The sequence below is a fragment of the Pleurodeles waltl genome, chromosome 2_2, assembly GCF_031143425.1.
Source record: "Pleurodeles waltl isolate 20211129_DDA chromosome 2_2, aPleWal1.hap1.20221129, whole genome shotgun sequence".
Classification (NCBI taxonomy): Eukaryota; Metazoa; Chordata; class Amphibia; order Caudata; family Salamandridae; genus Pleurodeles; species Pleurodeles waltl.
The window spans coordinates 1,189,345,024-1,189,363,149 of NC_090439.1; the positions used below are offsets into that span (position 1 = coordinate 1,189,345,024).

At 51.8% G+C, this 18,126-nt stretch overlaps 1 protein-coding gene across 1 annotated transcript in view; it reads right to left on the reverse strand.

Annotated features, from left to right (window-relative positions):
• Positions 1-9,070, reverse strand: part of LOC138283067 (prostate stem cell antigen-like) — a 47,982-nt gene extending 38,912 nt beyond the window's left edge. The window contains exon 1 of the mRNA XM_069221214.1: positions 8,189-9,070. Coding sequence (XP_069077315.1) covers positions 8,189-8,240 — 52 coding nt within the window. The 5' untranslated portion in view covers positions 8,241-9,070. The remainder of the gene's footprint in view (positions 1-8,188) is intronic.
• Positions 9,071-18,126: the final 9,056 nt, after the last annotated feature.

Below are 18,126 nucleotides of genomic sequence, written 5' to 3' on the forward strand. Positions count from 1 at the left end.
CAGTGACACATACACTAAAACAACATGTATACAGTGAAATATGGGGGTAACCTGCCAGGCAAGATGGTACTTTCCTACAAGAAGCAGCAGTGTGCGCCTTCCCTCATCACACAACAGATGCAGGACGAGAAGCAGCAGTATGTGCCTGCCCTCATCACACAACAGATGCAGGATGATTAGCAGCAGTGTGTGACTGCCCTCATCACACAGCAGATACAGGACGAGAAGCAGCAGTGTGTGCCTACCCTCATGACACAACAGATACAGGGCGAGAAGCAGCAGTGTGCGCCCTCATCACACAACAGATACAGGGCGAGAAGCAGCAGTGTGCCTGTCCTCATCACACAACAGATGCAGGACGAGAAGCAGCAGTGTGGGCCTGCCCTTATCACACAGCAGATGCAGGGCGAGAAGCAGCAGTGTGCACCTTCCCTCATCACACAACAGATACAGGGCGAGAAGCAGCAGTGTGCGCCCTCATCACACAACAGATACAGGGCGAGAAGCAGCAGTGTGCCTGTCCTCATCACACAACAGATGCAGGACGAGAAGCAGCAGTGTGGGCCTGCCCTTATCACACAGCAGATGCATGGCGAGAAGCAGCAGTGTGCACCTTCCCTCATCACACAACAGATACAGGGCTAGAAGCAGCGGTGTGTGCATGCAACATCACACAACAGATACAGGGCGAGAAGCAGCAGTGTGCCTGCCCTCATCACACAACAGATACAGGGCAAGAAGCAGCGGTGTGTGCCTGCCCTCATCACACAACAGATGCAGGGCAAGAAGCAGCGGTTTGTGCCTGCCCTCATCACACAACAGATGCAGGACGAGAAGCAGCAGTGTGCCTGCCCTCATCACAGGACGAGAAGCAGCAGTGTGTGCCTGCCCTCATCACACAACAGATGCAGGACGAGAAGCAGCAGTGTGTGCCTGCCCTCATTACACAACAGATACAGGGCGAGAAGCAGCAGTGTGCCCCTTCCCTCATCACACAACAGATACAGGGCAAGAAGCACCAGTGTGCACCCTCATCACACAACAGATACAGGGCAAGAAGCAGCAGTGTGCCTGCCCTCATCACACAACAGATACAGGGCAAGAAGCAGCAGTGTGCGCCCTCATCACACAACAGATGCAGGACGAGAAGCAGCAGTGTGTGCCCTCATCACACAACAGATACAGGGCCAGAAGCAGCAATGTGTGCCTGCCCTCATCACACAACAGATACAGGGCGAGAAGCAGCAGTGTGCCCCTTCCCTCATCACACAACAGATACAGGGCAAGAAGCAGCAGTGTGCGCCCTCATCAGAACAGATGCAGGACGAGAAGCAGCAGTGTGTGCCCTCATCACACAACAGATACAGGGCCAGAAGCAGCAGTGTGCCTGCCCTCATCACACAACAGATACAGGGCAAGAAGTAGCAGTGTGCACCCTCATCACACAACAGATTCAGGACGAGAAGCAGCAGTGTGTGCCTGCCCTCATCACACGACAGATAGAGGGCGAGAAGCAGCAGTGTGCCTGCCCTCATCACACAAAAGATACAGGATGAGAAGCAGCAGTGTGCGCCTGCCTTCATCACACAACAGACACAGGACGAGAAGCAGCAGTGTGCGCCATCATCACACAACAGATGCAGGGAGAGAAGCAGCAGTGTGCGCCTTCCCTCATCACACAACAGATGCAGGGCGAGAAGCAGCAGTGTGCCCCTACCCTCATCACACAACAGATACAGGGCGAGAAGCAGCAGTGTGCGCCTGCCTTCATCACACAACAGATGCAGGGAGAGAAGCAGCAGTGTGCGCCTTCCCTCATCACACAACAGATACAGGGCGAGAAGCAGCAGTGTGCGCCTGCCTTCATCACACAACAGATGCAGGGCGAGAAGCAGCAGTGTGTGCCTGCCCTCATCATACAACAGATACAGGACGAGAAGCAGCAGTGTGTGACTGCCCTCATCACACACCAGATACAGGGAAAGAAGCAGCAGTGTGCCTGCCCTCATCACACAACAGATACAGGGCAAGAAGCAGCAGTGTGCGCCCCCATCACACAACAGATGCAGGGCTAGAAGCAGCAGTGTGCGCCTGTCTTCATCACACAACAGATACAGGGCAAGAAGCAGCAGTGTGCGCCCTCATCACACAACAGATACAGGGCGAGAAGCAGCAGTGTGAGCCTTCTCTCATCACACAACAGATGCAGGACGAGAAGCAGCAGTGCTCCTGCCCTCATCACACAACAGATAAAGGGCAAGAAGCAGCAGTGTGCGCCCTCATCACACAACAGATACAGGGCAAGAAGCAGCTGTGTGCGTCTTCACCACACAACAGGTACAGGGCGAGAAGCAGCAGCGCGGCTGCCCTCATCACACAACAGATGCAGGACGAGAAGCAGCAGTGTGCCTGCCCTCATCACACAGCAGATGCAGGGCAAGAAGCAGCAGTGTGCACCCTCATCACACAACAGATACAGGGCGAGAAGCAGCAGTGTGCGCCCTCATCACAAAACAGATACAGGGCGAGAAGCAGCAGTGTGAGCCTTCCCTCATCACACAACAGCTGCAGGACGAGAAGCAGCAGTGTGCGCCTGCCTTCATCACACAACAGATACAGGACGAGAAGCAGCAGTGTGTGCCCTCATCACACAACAGATGCAGGGCGAGAAGCAGCAGTGTGTGCCTGCCCTCATCATACAACAGATACAGGACGAGAAGCAGCAGTGTGTGACTGCCCTCATCACACAACAGATGCAGGACGAGAAGCAGCAGTGTGCGCCCTCATCACACAACAGATGCAGGGCGAGAAGCAGCAGTGCGTGCCCTCATCACACAACAGATATAGGGCGAGAAGCAGCAGTGTGCCTGCCCTCATCACACAATAGATACAGGGTGAGAAGCAGCAGTGTGCACCTTCCCTCATCACACAACAGATGCAGGGCGAGAAGCAGCAGTGTGTGCCCTCATCACACAGATGCCGGGCGAGAAGCAGCAGTGCTTGCCTTTGCCACAAAAGAGGTGCAGGGCGAAATGCAGAGGTGCCTGCCTTTATCATAAAATAGGTGCAGGACAAGAAACAGCCATTCCTGCCTCCATCACAAAACAGATACAGAGCGAGAAGCAGCATTGTGAGCCTGCCTTCATCACACAACAGATGCAGGACGAGAAGCAGCAGTGTGTGCATGCTCTCATCACACAATAGATGCAGGACGAGAAGCAGCAGTGTGCGCCTTCACCACACAACAGGTACAGGGCGAGAAGCAGCAGCGCGCCTGCCCTCATCACACAACAGATGCAGGACGAGAAACAGCAGTGTGTGCATGCCCTCATCACACAACAGATGAAGGATGAGAAGCAGCAGTGTGCGCCTTCACCACATAACAGATACAGGGCGAGAAGCAGCAGTGCGCCTGCCCTCATCACACAACAGATACCGGGCAAGAAGCAGCAGTGTGCGCCCTCATCACACACCAGATACAGGGCGAAAAGCAGCAGTGTGAGCCTTCTCTCATCACACAACAGATGCAGGACGAGAAGCAGCAGTGCTCCTGCCCTCATCACACAACAGATACAGGGCAAGAAGCAGCAGTGTGCGCCCTCATCACACAACAGATACAGGACGAGAAGCAGCTGTGTGCGCCTTCACCACACAACAGGTACAGGGCGAGAAGCAGCAGCGTGCCTGCCCTCATCACACAACAGATGCAGGACGAGAAGCAGCAGTGTGCCTGCCCTCATCACACAGCAGATGCAGGGCAAGAAGCAGCAGTGTGCGCCCTCATCACACAACAGATACAGGGCGAGAAGCAGCAGTGTGCGCCCTCATCACAAAACAGATACAGGGCGAGAAGCAGCAGTGTGAGCCTTCCCTCATCACACAACAGCTGCAGGACGAGAAGCAGCAGTGCTCCTGCCCTCATCACACAACAGATACAGGGGGAGAAGCAGCAGTGTGTGCCTTCATCACACAACAGATGCAGGGCAAGATGCAGCAGTGTGTGCCTGCCTTCATCACACAACAGATACAGGGCGAGAAGCAGCAGTGTGAGCCTGCCTTCATCACACAACAGATGCAGGACGAGAAGCAGCAGTGTGAGCCTGCCTTCATCACACAACAGATGCAGGACGAGAAGCAGCAGTGTGCCTGCCCTCATCACACAACAGATACAGGGCGAGAAGCAGCAGTGTGAGCCTTCCCTCATCACACAACAGATGCAGGACGAGAAGCAGCAGTGCTCCTGCCCTCATCACACAACAGATACAGGATGAGAAGCAGCAGTGTGAGCCTGCCCTCATCACACAACAGATACAGGGCAAGAAGCAGCAGTGTGCGCCTTCATCACACAACAGATGCAGGAAGAGAAGCAGCAGTGTGTGCATGCCCTCATTACACAACAGATGCAGGACGAGAAGCAGCAGTGTCCGCCTTCACCACACAACAGGTACAGGGCGAGAAGCAGCAGTGCGCCTGCCCTCATCACACAACAGATGCAGGACGAGAAGCAGCAGTGTGTGCATGCCCTCATCACACAACAGATGCAGGACGAGAAGCAGCAGTGTGCGCCTTCACCACACAACAGGTACAGGGCGAGAAGCAGCAGTGCGCCTGCCCTCATCACACAACAGATACAAGGCAAGAAACAGCAGTGTGCGCCCTCATCACACAACAGATGCAGGACGAGAAGCAGCAGTGTGCGCCTTCACCACATAACAGGTACAGGGCGAGAAGCAGCAGTGTGAGCCTGCCCTCATCACACAACAGATGCAGGACGAGAAGCAGCAGTGCTCCTGCCCTCATCACACAACAGATACAGGGGGAGAAGCAGCAGTGTGCGCCTGCCCTCATCACACAACAGATACAGGGCAAGAAGCAGCAGTGTGTGCCTGCCCTCATCACACAACAGGTACAGGACGAGAAGCAGCAGTGTGGGCCTGCCTTCATCACACAACAGATACAGGGCGCGAAGCAGAAGTGTGAGCCTGTATCACAAAACAGATGCAGGGTGAGAAGCAGCAATGCCTGCCCTCATCACACAACAGATGCAGGGCTAGAAGCAGCAATGCCTGCTCTCATCACACAACAGATACAGGGCGAGAAGCAGCAGTGTGTCTGCCCTCATCACACAACAGATACAGGGTGAGAAGCAGCAGTGTGTGCCTACCCTCATGACACAACAGATACAGGGCAAGAAGCAGCAGTGTGAGCCCTCATCACACAACAGATACAGGGCGAGAAGCAGCAGTGTGCGCCTTCATCACACAACAGATGCAGGACGAGAAGCAGCAGTGTGTGCCTGTATCACAAAACAGAAGCAAGGTAAGAAGCATTTGAGAGAAGGGGGAAGAACAAGTGGGGACACGGAGAGGGGCAGAAGGAGATGAGTGAGGATAGGAGGGAAAGAGGTGGCAGAGGGAGAAGAATGAGAACAAGAGGAGAGAGAGGGATTGGGCAGAAGGAGAAGGAGGATAGGAGGAGGGAAAAGGGACAGAAAGAAAAATGAGGATTGGAGGAGGGAGAGAGGGGGCAGAAGGAGAATGAAAACAGGCATGAGGGCAGAAGGAGAAGAATGAGGATAGGAGGAGGGAAATAGGTGTCAGAAAGAGAGGAATGGGGACTGGAGGAGGGCGAGAGGGGGCAGGAGGAGAAGAATGAAAACAACAAGAGAGAGGCGGGGTAGAAGGAGAAGAATGCAGATTGGAGGAGGGGCAGAGGGCAGAAGGAGAAGAATGAGGATAGGAAGGAGAGAGGGGGCACAAGGTGAAGAATGAAAACAGGCATGAGAGGGTAGAAGGAGAAGAATGAGGATAGGAGGGAGAGAGGGGGCACAAGGTGAAGGAGGATCGGTGGAGAGAGGGCAGAAAGAGAAGAATGAGGATAGGAGGGGCGCAAGGGGGCAGAAGGAGAGGCGTGAGCATAAGAGGAAGGAGAGAGGGCAGAAGGAGAAGAATGAATATAAGAGGAAGGAGAGAGGGGCAGAAGGAGAAGAATGATTATAAGAGGAAGGAGAGAGGGGCAGAAAGAGAAGAATGATTATAAGAGGAAGGAGAGAGGGGCAGAAAGAGAAGAATGATTATAAGAGGAAGGAGAGAGGGGCAGAAGGAGAAGAACGAATATAAGAGGAAGGAGAGAGGGGCAGAAAGAGAAGAACGAGGCTAGGAGGGAGCTGGTGGGCCGAATGAGAAGAATGAGCATAGGAGGAGGGAGAAAGGGGCAGAAGTTGGTGGCAAGAGGATAGGGCAGAGACAAGGTTGGTATGAGGGGGTGAGGTAACAGAAGGAAGAGAAAAGAGGGGTGGCAGGACTGTGGCAAGGGGCAAAAAACAGAGGGTGCCAGGGCTGAGGCAAGCTCCGCAGGGCTGAAGTGGGCTTTCCATTTCCTTGTAAAACATTACTAGTAGTGCATCTCTAATCCAAGAAAAGACAGCCACATTCAAAGCTTTTACCAACTTAACACCACTAGCGGACCTCGACCTTGCATACAGTCTATTCAAACACACACCAGCAGCCAAGGGTCTCTTTCCTTCAGCAAGTCTCCCCTGAGGTGGGCACTGAGGTCTCACCTCACCTTAGAACCAGAGGACAAAAACATCTGCTTCATCCCAAGCACATGTGCTGCCTGTCCCCATGTCATGTAGGGTGACACAATCAACATGTGCAAGAGTACAGACGTTCTCAGCTACCCCAAACATGTGTGAACCCAAACACGCCTGATCCCATACACGCTAGATCCCATTCACGCCAGATCCCAAACACTCCAACCACGCCAGATCCCAAACACGCCAGATCCCAAACATTTCAAACACGCCAAATCCCAAACACGCCAGATCCCAAACACTCCAAACACGCCAGATCCCAAACACTCTAAATACTCCAGATCTCAAACACGCCAGATCCCAAACACTCCAAACATGTGTGATCCCAAATACGCCTGATCCCAAACACGCCAGATCCCAAACACTCCAAACACGCCAGATCCCAAACACTCCAAACATGTGTGATCCCAAATACGCCTGATCCCAAACACGCCAGATCCCAAACACTCCAGATCCCAAACACTCCAAACATGCGTGATCCCAAATACTCAACATACGTGATCCAAAATATGCCTGATCCCAAACGCTCATGAACCCAAGTACTCCAAACACGCGTGCTTCCTGAAACCCCCCACCATGTGGCAGCCTGTACTAGGTTCTGTGGTGGGCTGTGTCCCAACACTCACAGCAACTAACTCACCAGGCTGGAGACAGAGACATTCAGGAAGTAGAAGACAAGACCCCATGATCCGATGCCCCCCGGCACCCGCAGCTCGCGCCTCCCAACCCCGGCATACCCTCCACTCCCCACCTTCATGGAAGGCCCTCTCCACACACCACATGGATCCCCTCTGGTGGTGCCCCTTGCCCTCTCCGCACCCCCTGCAACAGCCACTGTTCCTCTGTCCCGGGCCGTGGCTACCAATCCTACCAGTGGCACTGGAGTCCAGGCGTCCGAAGGGCCCAGTGCACCCCAATTATGTCTATTTAACCAACAAACCAGGAGATTTGATTCAATTTATTTTGCTTTTATTGGGATCTCTGGCACGCTTGTCACCCCAATGTCTCTGCGCCTCGCCAGTGCCCTCACACATTCTCCCCCCTCTGCATGGTAATACGTTTTGTGCTATAAATCACAGTACACACATCCAATGTCGTGTTAATTATTTTGGGAGCCCGAGACAAGGCATATTTGGGGGCCCTGTACAGAACAAATTGTGTTATTTACCCATGGCCTACTAATTAAAGTCACCATAATGTCAGCCAGTAATAAATTACATGTTAAACTAACAGGATCACACAAAAACAGATGAAAGATGTCTTGCTCGGGACCCCACAAAATCCTAAAGATGACACGGGTAGAGAGATATAGTCAGAGGTAGAGGGGGCAGAAAGGGAGGGGGAGAGTATTGTCAGAGTGAGAGAGAATTCAGGTTCCAAGGGTTCCCTTTAAAAGGTAGGGGACCGGGCAACTGCCCACTTTGCCCATCCTTTAAAACGTCTCTGCATATATGTGCTGGTAAACATCATACACTGTGGTAGGATACAAAGACATACATTACAGATGAGCAGTTCCTTGCGAATAATAAAGCTTGTCTTTGCCACTTGAGACGTCGTTGTAAACTCGTGTATGAAAAGTACAGGCGTCCTTACCCGTGCCCAGGAGGAGGGCGGCGGCCAGGAGAGAGGGCACCACCGCCTGCATCTCTTCCAGGGGTTGGAGGGAGACAGCCTGTGCCCGTGTCCGATGCCCGTGTGTAGGCTGTGGGGGTGCCGGGCGCTGGCTGTCTGAGAGGATGTGTGGATGCTGAATGTGTGGTGCCTGGGTGTGCTCTGTCCTGAGTCCGCAGGGGGAGGTCTCTTGGGTTGTTTGCTGAGAGACGGCTGTGTGGTGTGTGTGTGCTGAATGTATGGTGCCTGGGTGTGCTCTGTTCCTGAGTCCGCAGGGGGAGGTCTCTGTTCCTGAGTCCGCAGGGGGAGGTCTCTGTTCCTGAGTCCTCAGGGGGAGGTCTCTTAGGGTGTTTGCTGTGAGACGGCTGTGTGGTGGATGCGTGGATGCTGAATGTGTGGTGCCTGGGTGTGCTCCGTTCCTGAGTCCGCAGGGGGAGGTCTCTTAGGGTGTTTGCTGTGAGACGGCTGTGTGGTGGATGCGTGGATGCTGAATGTGTGGTGCCTGGGTGTGCTCCGTTCCTGAGTCCGCAGGGGGAGGTCTCTGTTCCTGAGTCCGCAGGGGGAGGTCTCTTAGGGTGTTTGCTGAGAGACGGCTGTGTGGTGGGTGTGTGTATGCTGAATGTGTGGTGCCTGGGTGTGCTCCGTTCCTGAGTCCGCAGGGGGAGGTCTCTGTTCCTGAGTCCGCAGGGGGAGGTCTCTTGGGTTGTTTGCTGAGAGACGGCTGTGTGGTGTGTGTGTGTGTATGCTGAATGTGGTGCCTGGGTGTGCTCCGTTCCTGAGTCCGCAGGGGGAGGTCTCTTAGGGTGTTAGCTGTGAGACGACTGTGTGGTGGGTGTGTGTATGCTGAATGTGTGGTGGGTGTGTGTGCTCTGTTCCTGAGTCCGCAGGGGGAGGTCTCTTAGGGTGTTTGCTGTGAGACTGTGTGTGGTGGGTGTGCCACCGTGATGACGCCCGTGGATGCGAGGGTGGGTTTTATATAGACTCCCAGTGCTGTCTCCACGCAGACCGTCGGGTGGCAGCACCGCGCAGATCGTGTTGCAGGCGCATGAACAGTTAATATTCTTGGGCGATGTATCATTCTATTCTGCAGAAAGCGCTTTATTGTTGGGCGCCTGGAGACACCAAGCTAAAGAAGGGCAGAGTATCCGCGGTTCAGAGTCCAGACTGCTGCATAGATCTACAGCATGGGCACTGCATGCACCCCGCATCAACATCTAGCGCTGAGCAGCGGCCCTAGTTAGCATGTTAGTGAGGCGCTATATGAAGATATCCGCTTTACAAACTACACACGGGGCTTCCGTTAGGCTCTCTGCTGCTTCATGCGTGTATCCATGCCTCGGCTAACGCGTGTAGCGCCTCGAAGCGCCCAGACGCGGTTGTGCCACGACAAATACATTCCAGTAATGTCGCTAACCCCGGATTGCTGCCTCGGTTTCTGTGTGCACACTCAGGGTGTCCGTGAGGGTCCACACTCAGGGTCTGAAAGCTCCTAGGGGCCCCTGCATGCGAACCCCACATGGTGCCGGCTTGAGAACGCGGCAGGCTGCGAGAACTCACACAGGTTCTTACTTTCGTCGAACGAGGATGAAAATGACCTGAAAAAGAGTTTCTGTGCGTGGTTTTTCCGATAAAAAAAAAAAAAAAAAGAGAGATACATTTACAGGATACCCGCCGCTCCCTAGCTTTTTTTTCTCTTCTCGTGCAGTATTTTTTGAACTTAGTTTCGTGCAAGCAGCTGGCATACGTTTTGGAGAGATCTATCCGACGCATATATTGAAAAGGAAATCAATTAGTTGTGAGCCCTCCTTGCACACAGGCGTTCATTTCTGCGCAAGTGTGAGCAGAGGTTGTTAGGTGTCCCCTGTCACTTGTGAGATGTGGGTTACTAAGAGGGGCTTGTGGCCCGCCCATTGCTCACCATTCACTGGTATCACTGTCACTCTGACTTGCCGCTGCCTAACTGGCCAGCATGTGCCAGTTTCACTTCCTCTTGTGTGTGGAGCATGGACCAAGTACTGCTTGCTTTATCTTGATTGGTGTCCTTCCGCTGCCCCTGCTGTGACTGAGGTACTATTTATCTTTCTTCTTCCCTGGACATTCCTTGTTACCTGTGGTAGGGGGCTCTTGGCACTCAGACCCACCAATTCTTCAAACAGTGACATTTATTTATAAGTTAGCAGCTCTCCTCCTGACCCGGGCACTCCAGACCTCAAGCCTTCCCGATCCCGCGTACTCCTGACCCTGGCGTCATTGACCCGAGGCTCCCTTGACCACAGCCTTCCTCACCACGGGCGCCTCTCACCCCGGACACCTCTCACCCCAGGCCCTCCATACCCTGAGCTCCCCTTACCCCTGTGCCCTCCTCATCCTGGGCCTTCCAGACTCGGGCTCCCTCACCCTAGCCCTCTGAAGGCTGTCCTGTCATAGGCTGAGTGCCAGTCAGCTTCTAGACGCTACAGCCGGAGTAGGGATTTCAGCAGAGTGCCATGCTTCCCTAGTCAGCCACACAGAATTATTTCTAATATTATATCCATAACACACAGGGTGATAACACAGAAATAAGGAATGCCACTAAGAAGACATAAAAAACACGGGGTCCAAAATTGTTTTCACAATAATCATCAAAAGGTTGAAAAAAGCAGCGTCACATCCTTTAGGCAGCAATAAAAAAACCCTACTGTGTCCCAGTTTAATTGTTAGTTTCCTTGTTTTGTATAATTCTCCATTATACGTTCCCGACAGAGGTAAGCTGAAGCCCCCCACTATATTTGGCAGCCTGCGTCAGGGTCTCCTGGGAGGCTGTGAAGTAACAACACTCACATCAGCAAACTCGCCAGGGTGAAGACAGAAACACAGTAAGGAAAATACAAGACCCAATGGGACTACAGGACCCAGCCCTCACTCCTCCTCCTCCTCCTCCTTGCTCCTCCTCCTCCTTCTTACTCCTCCTCCTCCCCCTCCCTCCTCACTCCTCCTCCTCCTCCTCCTTCCTCCTCTCTCCTCCTCCTCCTCCTCACTCCTGCTCCTCCTCACTCCTGCTCCTCCTCACTCCTGCTCCTCCTCCTCACTCCTCCTTAGCAGAGTGGAGTATCCACGGTGTGGAAACTCACTGCTATTACAGACAACACATTTTTGATTGAAATGACCATTACATTTCACATACCTAGTTTTTCAAATAATACTATACACTTTGCAGACAATAATGTATGGAAATTGCATCATCTAATGTAATGATTTGTTTTAATAATATAAAGGTATTTGTTTCCAGCACAGTTCAGAACCAAATTGTGCTTCATTCATTCTCCTAATTCTGATATATTCTAAAATCCTTGCAGTTTATTTAAATGTTGTCATGTGATAGAAAAAAAAAACTCTCCTACCCCCAGTATCCAGCAAGATTGTTGCATAAATAGAAAGAAAAATAAACACTGAGTTCCCACCAAAAAGAGTGCCTGACATTTGACCTTGTTCTTTCCATGCACAGCAAATGTGATGAGATCAGAACAACATTTACAGGCCTGTTTACAGAAAGGGAGAACTCGGAAGGATACTGTAAATAAGGTTTGGGCAAGGGAAGGGACAAACTCAAGCTGGATAGCCTAAAACAGATAAAGCCAGCAAATTGAAAGTAACAAAATTTGAGTTACAAACCACAAAGCCAATGGCAAGCAATGGGCGGAATACATTTGCAAGGAAGCTCTATGAATGTACTTAAAGTGACTGCCTTGCGATACTTTGTGGGGAAAGGGCAGTATTTTAGTCCAGTCTGTATCTTGCAGAGGTTTGGCCACATCAATTACCCAGGTAGTATGACGAGAAGACCTGCAGTGGGGTCCATGCTGCAGGAAAGGTCTGTACACTCATCTTATCAGTTTGCCACCAGTCCTTGTGGTGTAGAGCTTTTGCTTCAACTCATGTAGGGTTAGTGCTAGTTGGCAGACATGAAATGGGACATTTAATGATTGTCCAAGGTGGTTGTAAGTAAGGAGTTGACCGGGGTGAAGACTGTAGTCTGCCACAAGGGTTTGGAAATTTAGTAGCTTGCTGCCCACAAACAAATCCCCCAATTTTAAGATACCAGCAGCATGCCACTGACGGAGTTGCTCTGAGCACAGCCGTCCTGTGCAAGTTGGAAGGCTTGGCAAAGGTAGTGCAGCAGCACAGGGTTTCTTCGTGTCCATGAGTTTACAGGTTCAGCAAGGCAAGGGAAATCTGTGCATGAAAACCTCGGATGGTGAAACTTAGAATGGTCAGTAGCGCAGTAAGCCCTCCTTAAGTCTTTACGGTCATGCGGGGGGGGCGGCAGACATCCAGCGAGCCACCCACTGGACCTGTGCAGCTGAATAATAGCTATTTAAGTCCAGAAGGACTAATCCACCTGCAGCCACGGGTAGCTTTAGTGTGGAAAGAGCTACCCGACAGCACCCCAGCGACCACATCAGATGTTTGGCTTGTCTGAAGAAGGAACGCAGGACAAGCAGAGGAAGGTTTGTAAAATAATACTATCATCGGAATAGCACACCATCTTCACTAGTGCCACGTGGCCTACCGCAGAACGCAGAAGAGAAGACCAAAAAGCAAACTGAGCTTGGAGGGACTGCGATGCTCTGCGGAGAGATCCATCCTGCAAATCAGTGGGGGAATGGTAGATATTAATCACTCAGTATCAAAAGGTAACTTGTTTTCAGTTCAACCGGAGGTCAAATTGTATACAAAGGGGAAAACAGTGCCATATGCTAAAGAAAGACTAATTACATTTTACATTTTTTACATTTTGTTTGTTCAATTTACATCCCAAATAATTTGAAGATTCTATGTGCACCTGACACTTAGGGGTAACCCAGAAAACTACTTTGGCTTTTGTCCACTTGCAAAATCATTTTAAGACATGGACAAAGCGAGCAATGCCTTGCACAACCTTGAAAGCAGTCTGGCCCCTGCTCACCCTGAACAAGCACAAACAGCGTACCATTGCACCAGAAAAGTTTGCCAAGGTGAGTGGATGCTTCTTGTTCAACCACTTGGCAGTGCCTCTTCTGTTTCTCGCCTGTCTGCAGAGACAACTCCCCAGGTATGCAATACCTTCCAGTAGTCTTGGTGGATCCATCTTATCTGATTTTAGGAATTGTCCCACAGTGTTCTTCTCTTCCTTATTCATCCAGTCCTTAGCAACAACCCTTTGAATCAGTTGCCGTGGATCTCCTATTTGATCTCAATGTCAGCCTCCTCTTTTATTATCTTTGATTGGTAGTCCAGGCTCCCAGTTCTGCGATAAAAGTAAAGTCCCAGACATGTACTCTAGTGCTGTGAGAGTACAAACAAGTTGTGGGTGTAGGAGGCTGGACTGGCTTGTAGTGAGTACCTAGGGGTACTTGCACCTTGCACCAGGCCCAGTTATCCCTTATTAGTGTATAGGGTGTCTAGCAGCTTAGGCTGATAGATAATGGTAGCTTAGCAGAGCAGCTTAGGCTGAACTAGGAGACGTGTGAAGCTACTACAGTACCACAAGTGTCACTTGCACAATATCATAAGAAAACACAATACACAGTTATACTAAAAATAAAGGTACTTTATTTTTATGACAATATGCCAAAGTATCTTAGAGTGTACCCTCAGTGAGAGGATAGGAAATATACACAAGATATATATACACAATAGAAAAAAATATGCAGTATAGTCTTAGAAAACAGTGCAAACAATGTATAGTTACAATAGAATGCAATGGGGACACATAGGGATAGGGGCAACACAAACCATATACTCCAAAAGTGGAATGCGAACCACGAATGGACCCCAAACCTATGTGACCTTGTAGAGGGTCGCTGGGACTATTAGAAAATAGTGAGAGTTAGAAAAATAACCCTCCCCAAGACCCTGAAAAGTGAGTGCAAAGTGCACTAAAGTTCCCCTAAGGATAAAGAAGTCGTGTTAGAGGAATAGTGCAGGAAAGACACAAACCAACAATGCAACAACGATGGATTTCCAATCTAGGGTACCTGTGGAACAAGGGGACCAAGTCCAAAAGTCACAAGCAAGTCGGAGATGGGCATATGCCCAGGAAATGCCAGCTGTGGATGCAAAGAAGCTTCTACTGGACAGAAGAAGCTGAGGTTTCTGCAGGAACGAAAAGGGCTAGAGACTTCCCCTTTGGTGGACGGATCCCTCTCGCCGTGGAGAGTCGTGCAGAAGTGTTTTCCCGCTGAAAGAACGCCAACAAGCCTTGCTAGCTGCAAATCGTGCGGTTAGCGTTTTTGGATGCTACTGTGGCCCAGGAGGGACCAGGAGGTCGCAAATTGGACCAGGAGGTAGAGGGGACGTCAAGCAATGCCAGCGCCTTGAGACCCTTTATGGGTGAGTAGCGCGCTTTATAAATGCGAATGATTGATTGATTGATTGAGCAAGACAAGGAGCCCTCTTAGCAGCAGGTAGCACCCGGAGAAGTGCCAGAAACAGGCACTACGAGGATGCGTGAAACGGTGCTCACCCGAAGTTACACAAAGGAGTCCCACGTCGCCGGAGACCAACTTAGAAAGTCGTGCAATGCAGGTTAGAGTGCCGTGGACCCAGGCTTGGCTGTGCACAAAGGATTTCCGCCGGAAGTGCACAGGGGCCGGAGTAGCTGCAAAAGTCGCGGTTCCCAGCAATGCAGTCTAGCGAGGTGAGGCAAGGACTTACCTCCACCAAACTTGGACTGAAGAGTCACTGGACTGTGGGAGTCACTTGGACAGGGTTGCTGGATTCGAGGGACCTCGCTCGTCGTGCTGAGAGGAGACCCAAGGGACCGGTAATGCAGCTTTTTGGTGCCTGCGGTTGCAGGGGGAAGATTCCGTCGACCCACGGGAGATTTCTTCGGAGCTTCTAGTGCAGAGAGGAGGCAGACTACCCCCACAGCATGCACCACCAGGAAAACAGTCGAGAAGGCGGCAGGATCAGCGTTACAGAGTTGCAGTAGTCGTCTTTGCTACTATGTTGCAGGTTTGCAGGCTTCCAGCGCGGTCAGCAGTCGATTCCTTGGCAGAAGGTGAAGAGAGAGATGCAGAGGAACTCGGATGAGCTCTTGCATTCGTTATCTAAAGTTTCCCCAGAGACAGAGACCCTAAATAGCCAGAAAAGAGGGTTTGGCTACTTAGGAGAGAGGATAGGCTAGCAACACCTGAAGGAGCCTATCAGAAGGAGTCTCTGACGTCACCTGGTGGCACTGGCCACTCAGAGCAGTCCAGTGTGCCAGCAGCACCTCTGTTTCCAAGATGGCAGAGGTCTGGAGCACACTGGAGGAGCTCTGGACACCTCCCAGGGGAGGTGCAGGTCAGGGGAGTGGTCACTCCCCTTTCCTTTGTCCAGTTTCGCGCCAGAGCAGGGCTAAGGGGTCCCCTGAACCGATGTAGACTGGCTTATGCAGAATTGGGCACATCTGTGCCCAAGAAAGCATTTCCAGAGGCTGGGGGAGGCTACTCCTCCCCTGCCTTCACACCATTTTCCAAAGGGAGAGGGTGTAACACCCTCTCTCAGAGGAAGTCCTTTGTTCTGCCATCCTGGGACAAGCCTGGCTTGACCCCAGGGGGGCAGAAACCTGTCTGAGGGGTTGGCAGCAGCTGCAGTGAAACCCCAGGAAAGGCAGTTTGGCAGTACCAGGGTCTGTGCTACAGACCACTGGGATCATGGGTTTGTGCCAACTATGCCAGGATGGCATAGAGGGGGCAATTCCATGATCATAGACATGTTACATGGCCATATTCGGAGTTACCATTGTGAAGCTACATATAGGTAGTGACCTATATGTAGTGCACGCGTGTAATGGTGTCCCCACACTCACAAAGTCCGGGGAATTGGCCCTGAACAATGTGGGGGCACCTTGGCTAGTGCCAGGGTGCCCTCACACTAAGTAACTTTGCACCTAACCTTTACCAGGTAAAGGTTAGACATATAGGTGACTTATAAGTTACTTAAGTGCAGTGGTAAATGGCTGTGAAATAACGTGGACGTTATTTCACTCAGGCTGCAGTGGCAGGCCTGTGTAAGAATTGTCAGAGCTCCCTATGGGTGGCAAAAGAAATGCTGCAGCCCATAGGGATCTCCTGGAACCCCAATACCCTGGGTACCTCAGTACCATATACTAGGGAATTATAAGGGTGTTCCAATATGCCAATGTAAATTGGTCACTAGCCTGTTAGTGACAATTTGTACAGAGAGAGCATAACCACTGAGGTGCTGGTTAGCAGAGCCTCAGTGAGACAGTTAGGCACCACACAGGGAACACATACATATAGGCCACAAACTTATGAGCACTGGGGTCCTGACTAGCAGGGTCCCAGTGACACATAACAAACATACTGAAAACATAGGGTTTTCACTATGAACACTGGGCCCTGGCTGGCAGGATCCTAGTGAGACAGTGAAAACACCCTGACATACACTCACAAACAGGCCTAAAGTGGGGGTAACAAGGCTAGAAAGAGGTTACTTTCTCACAGTGGGTACCTAATATCCTGACATTAGGTGTGAGACTGTCGCCCACACCATCTGACCTGCCTCATTAAATTTGTTTTAGGTTGAAAGTCCATGGGCGGTTGGGTTAAAACAGATGTTTTTGTTCAATTTGTTTGAACTAGCATAAGGTTAATTACCTTAATGTTTCCTAAGCTGTTTGCCAGGGGTTTTAAAATGTTTGGAACCATAATTAAAATGTTGCTGTTGCTTTCTTTCCAAGAAAGAGTGGGTACATTTGGGTAGGAGTGACGCCATTACAGTGCTGAAAGGCATTAATTTACTACTGAACAAGGATGCAGCGTGACACCTGAATGTGGCATACCAGGAGGCAGTCACAAAAACAGCACAGTGAATAAATAGTGCTATGTTGAAAAAAGAGTAAATAAATGGGGTATAGTCTCTCTTGGGTGTGTGTGTGTGTAAAACTGAGGTTGTTCCTGAATTTTTGTCCTGAATTTTTTTACTGTCCTGTGCAGAACTGGCCTCGATGCCATGTGGTCACCCTGGTGGTGCAGCGGCACCAGGGCCCAGGGGTATGAGGGACCTCTCCACATTAACACCGCATGTACCCCCTCTGGTGATACCTCCTACCCTTCTTGCACCTCCTGATCCACCCACCGTCCCTCTGCGCGTATCTATCAGTGGTGCAGCGGCACCAGAGCCGTGGGGTGTGCGAGCCCTGTCCACACAGCACCACTTGGGCTCCCTCTGGTGATGCCCCTTGCCTTTCTTGCACACCCTGGTCCACCCACCGCCCCTCTGCTTGTATAGATCAGTGGTGCAGTGGCACCGGGCCATGGGGTGTGCGAGCCCTGTCAGCACCTCATGGGCTCCCTCTGGTGATGCCCCTGGCCCTTCTTGCACCCCCTGGTCCACCCACCGTCCCTCTGCGCGTATCTATCAATGGTGCAGCGGGTGCAGTGGCACCGGGCCATGGGGTGTGCGAGCCTTGTCATCACCTCATGGGCTCCCTCTGGTGATGCCCCTTACCCTTCTTGCACCCTCTGGTCCACCCACCGTCCCTCTACGCGTATCTATCAGTGGTGCAGCGGGTGCAGCGGCACCAGGGCCGTGGGGTGTGCGAGCCCTGTCCACACAGCACCACTTGGGCTCCCTCTGGTGATGCCCCTTACCCTTCTTGCACCCTCTGGTCCACCCACCGCCCCTCTGCTTGTATCTATCAATGGTGCAGCGGGTGCAGTGGCACCGGGCCATGGGGTGTGCGAGCCTTGTCATCACCTCATGGGCTCCCTCTGGTGATGCCCCTGGCCCTTCTTGCACCCCCTGGTCCACCCACCGCCCCTCTGCTTGTATAGATCAGTGGTGCAGCAGGTGCAGTGGCACCAGGGCCGTGGGGTGTGCGAGCCCTGTCAGCACCTCATGGGCTCCCTCTGGTGATGCCCCTTGCCCTTCTTGCACCCTCTGGTCCACCC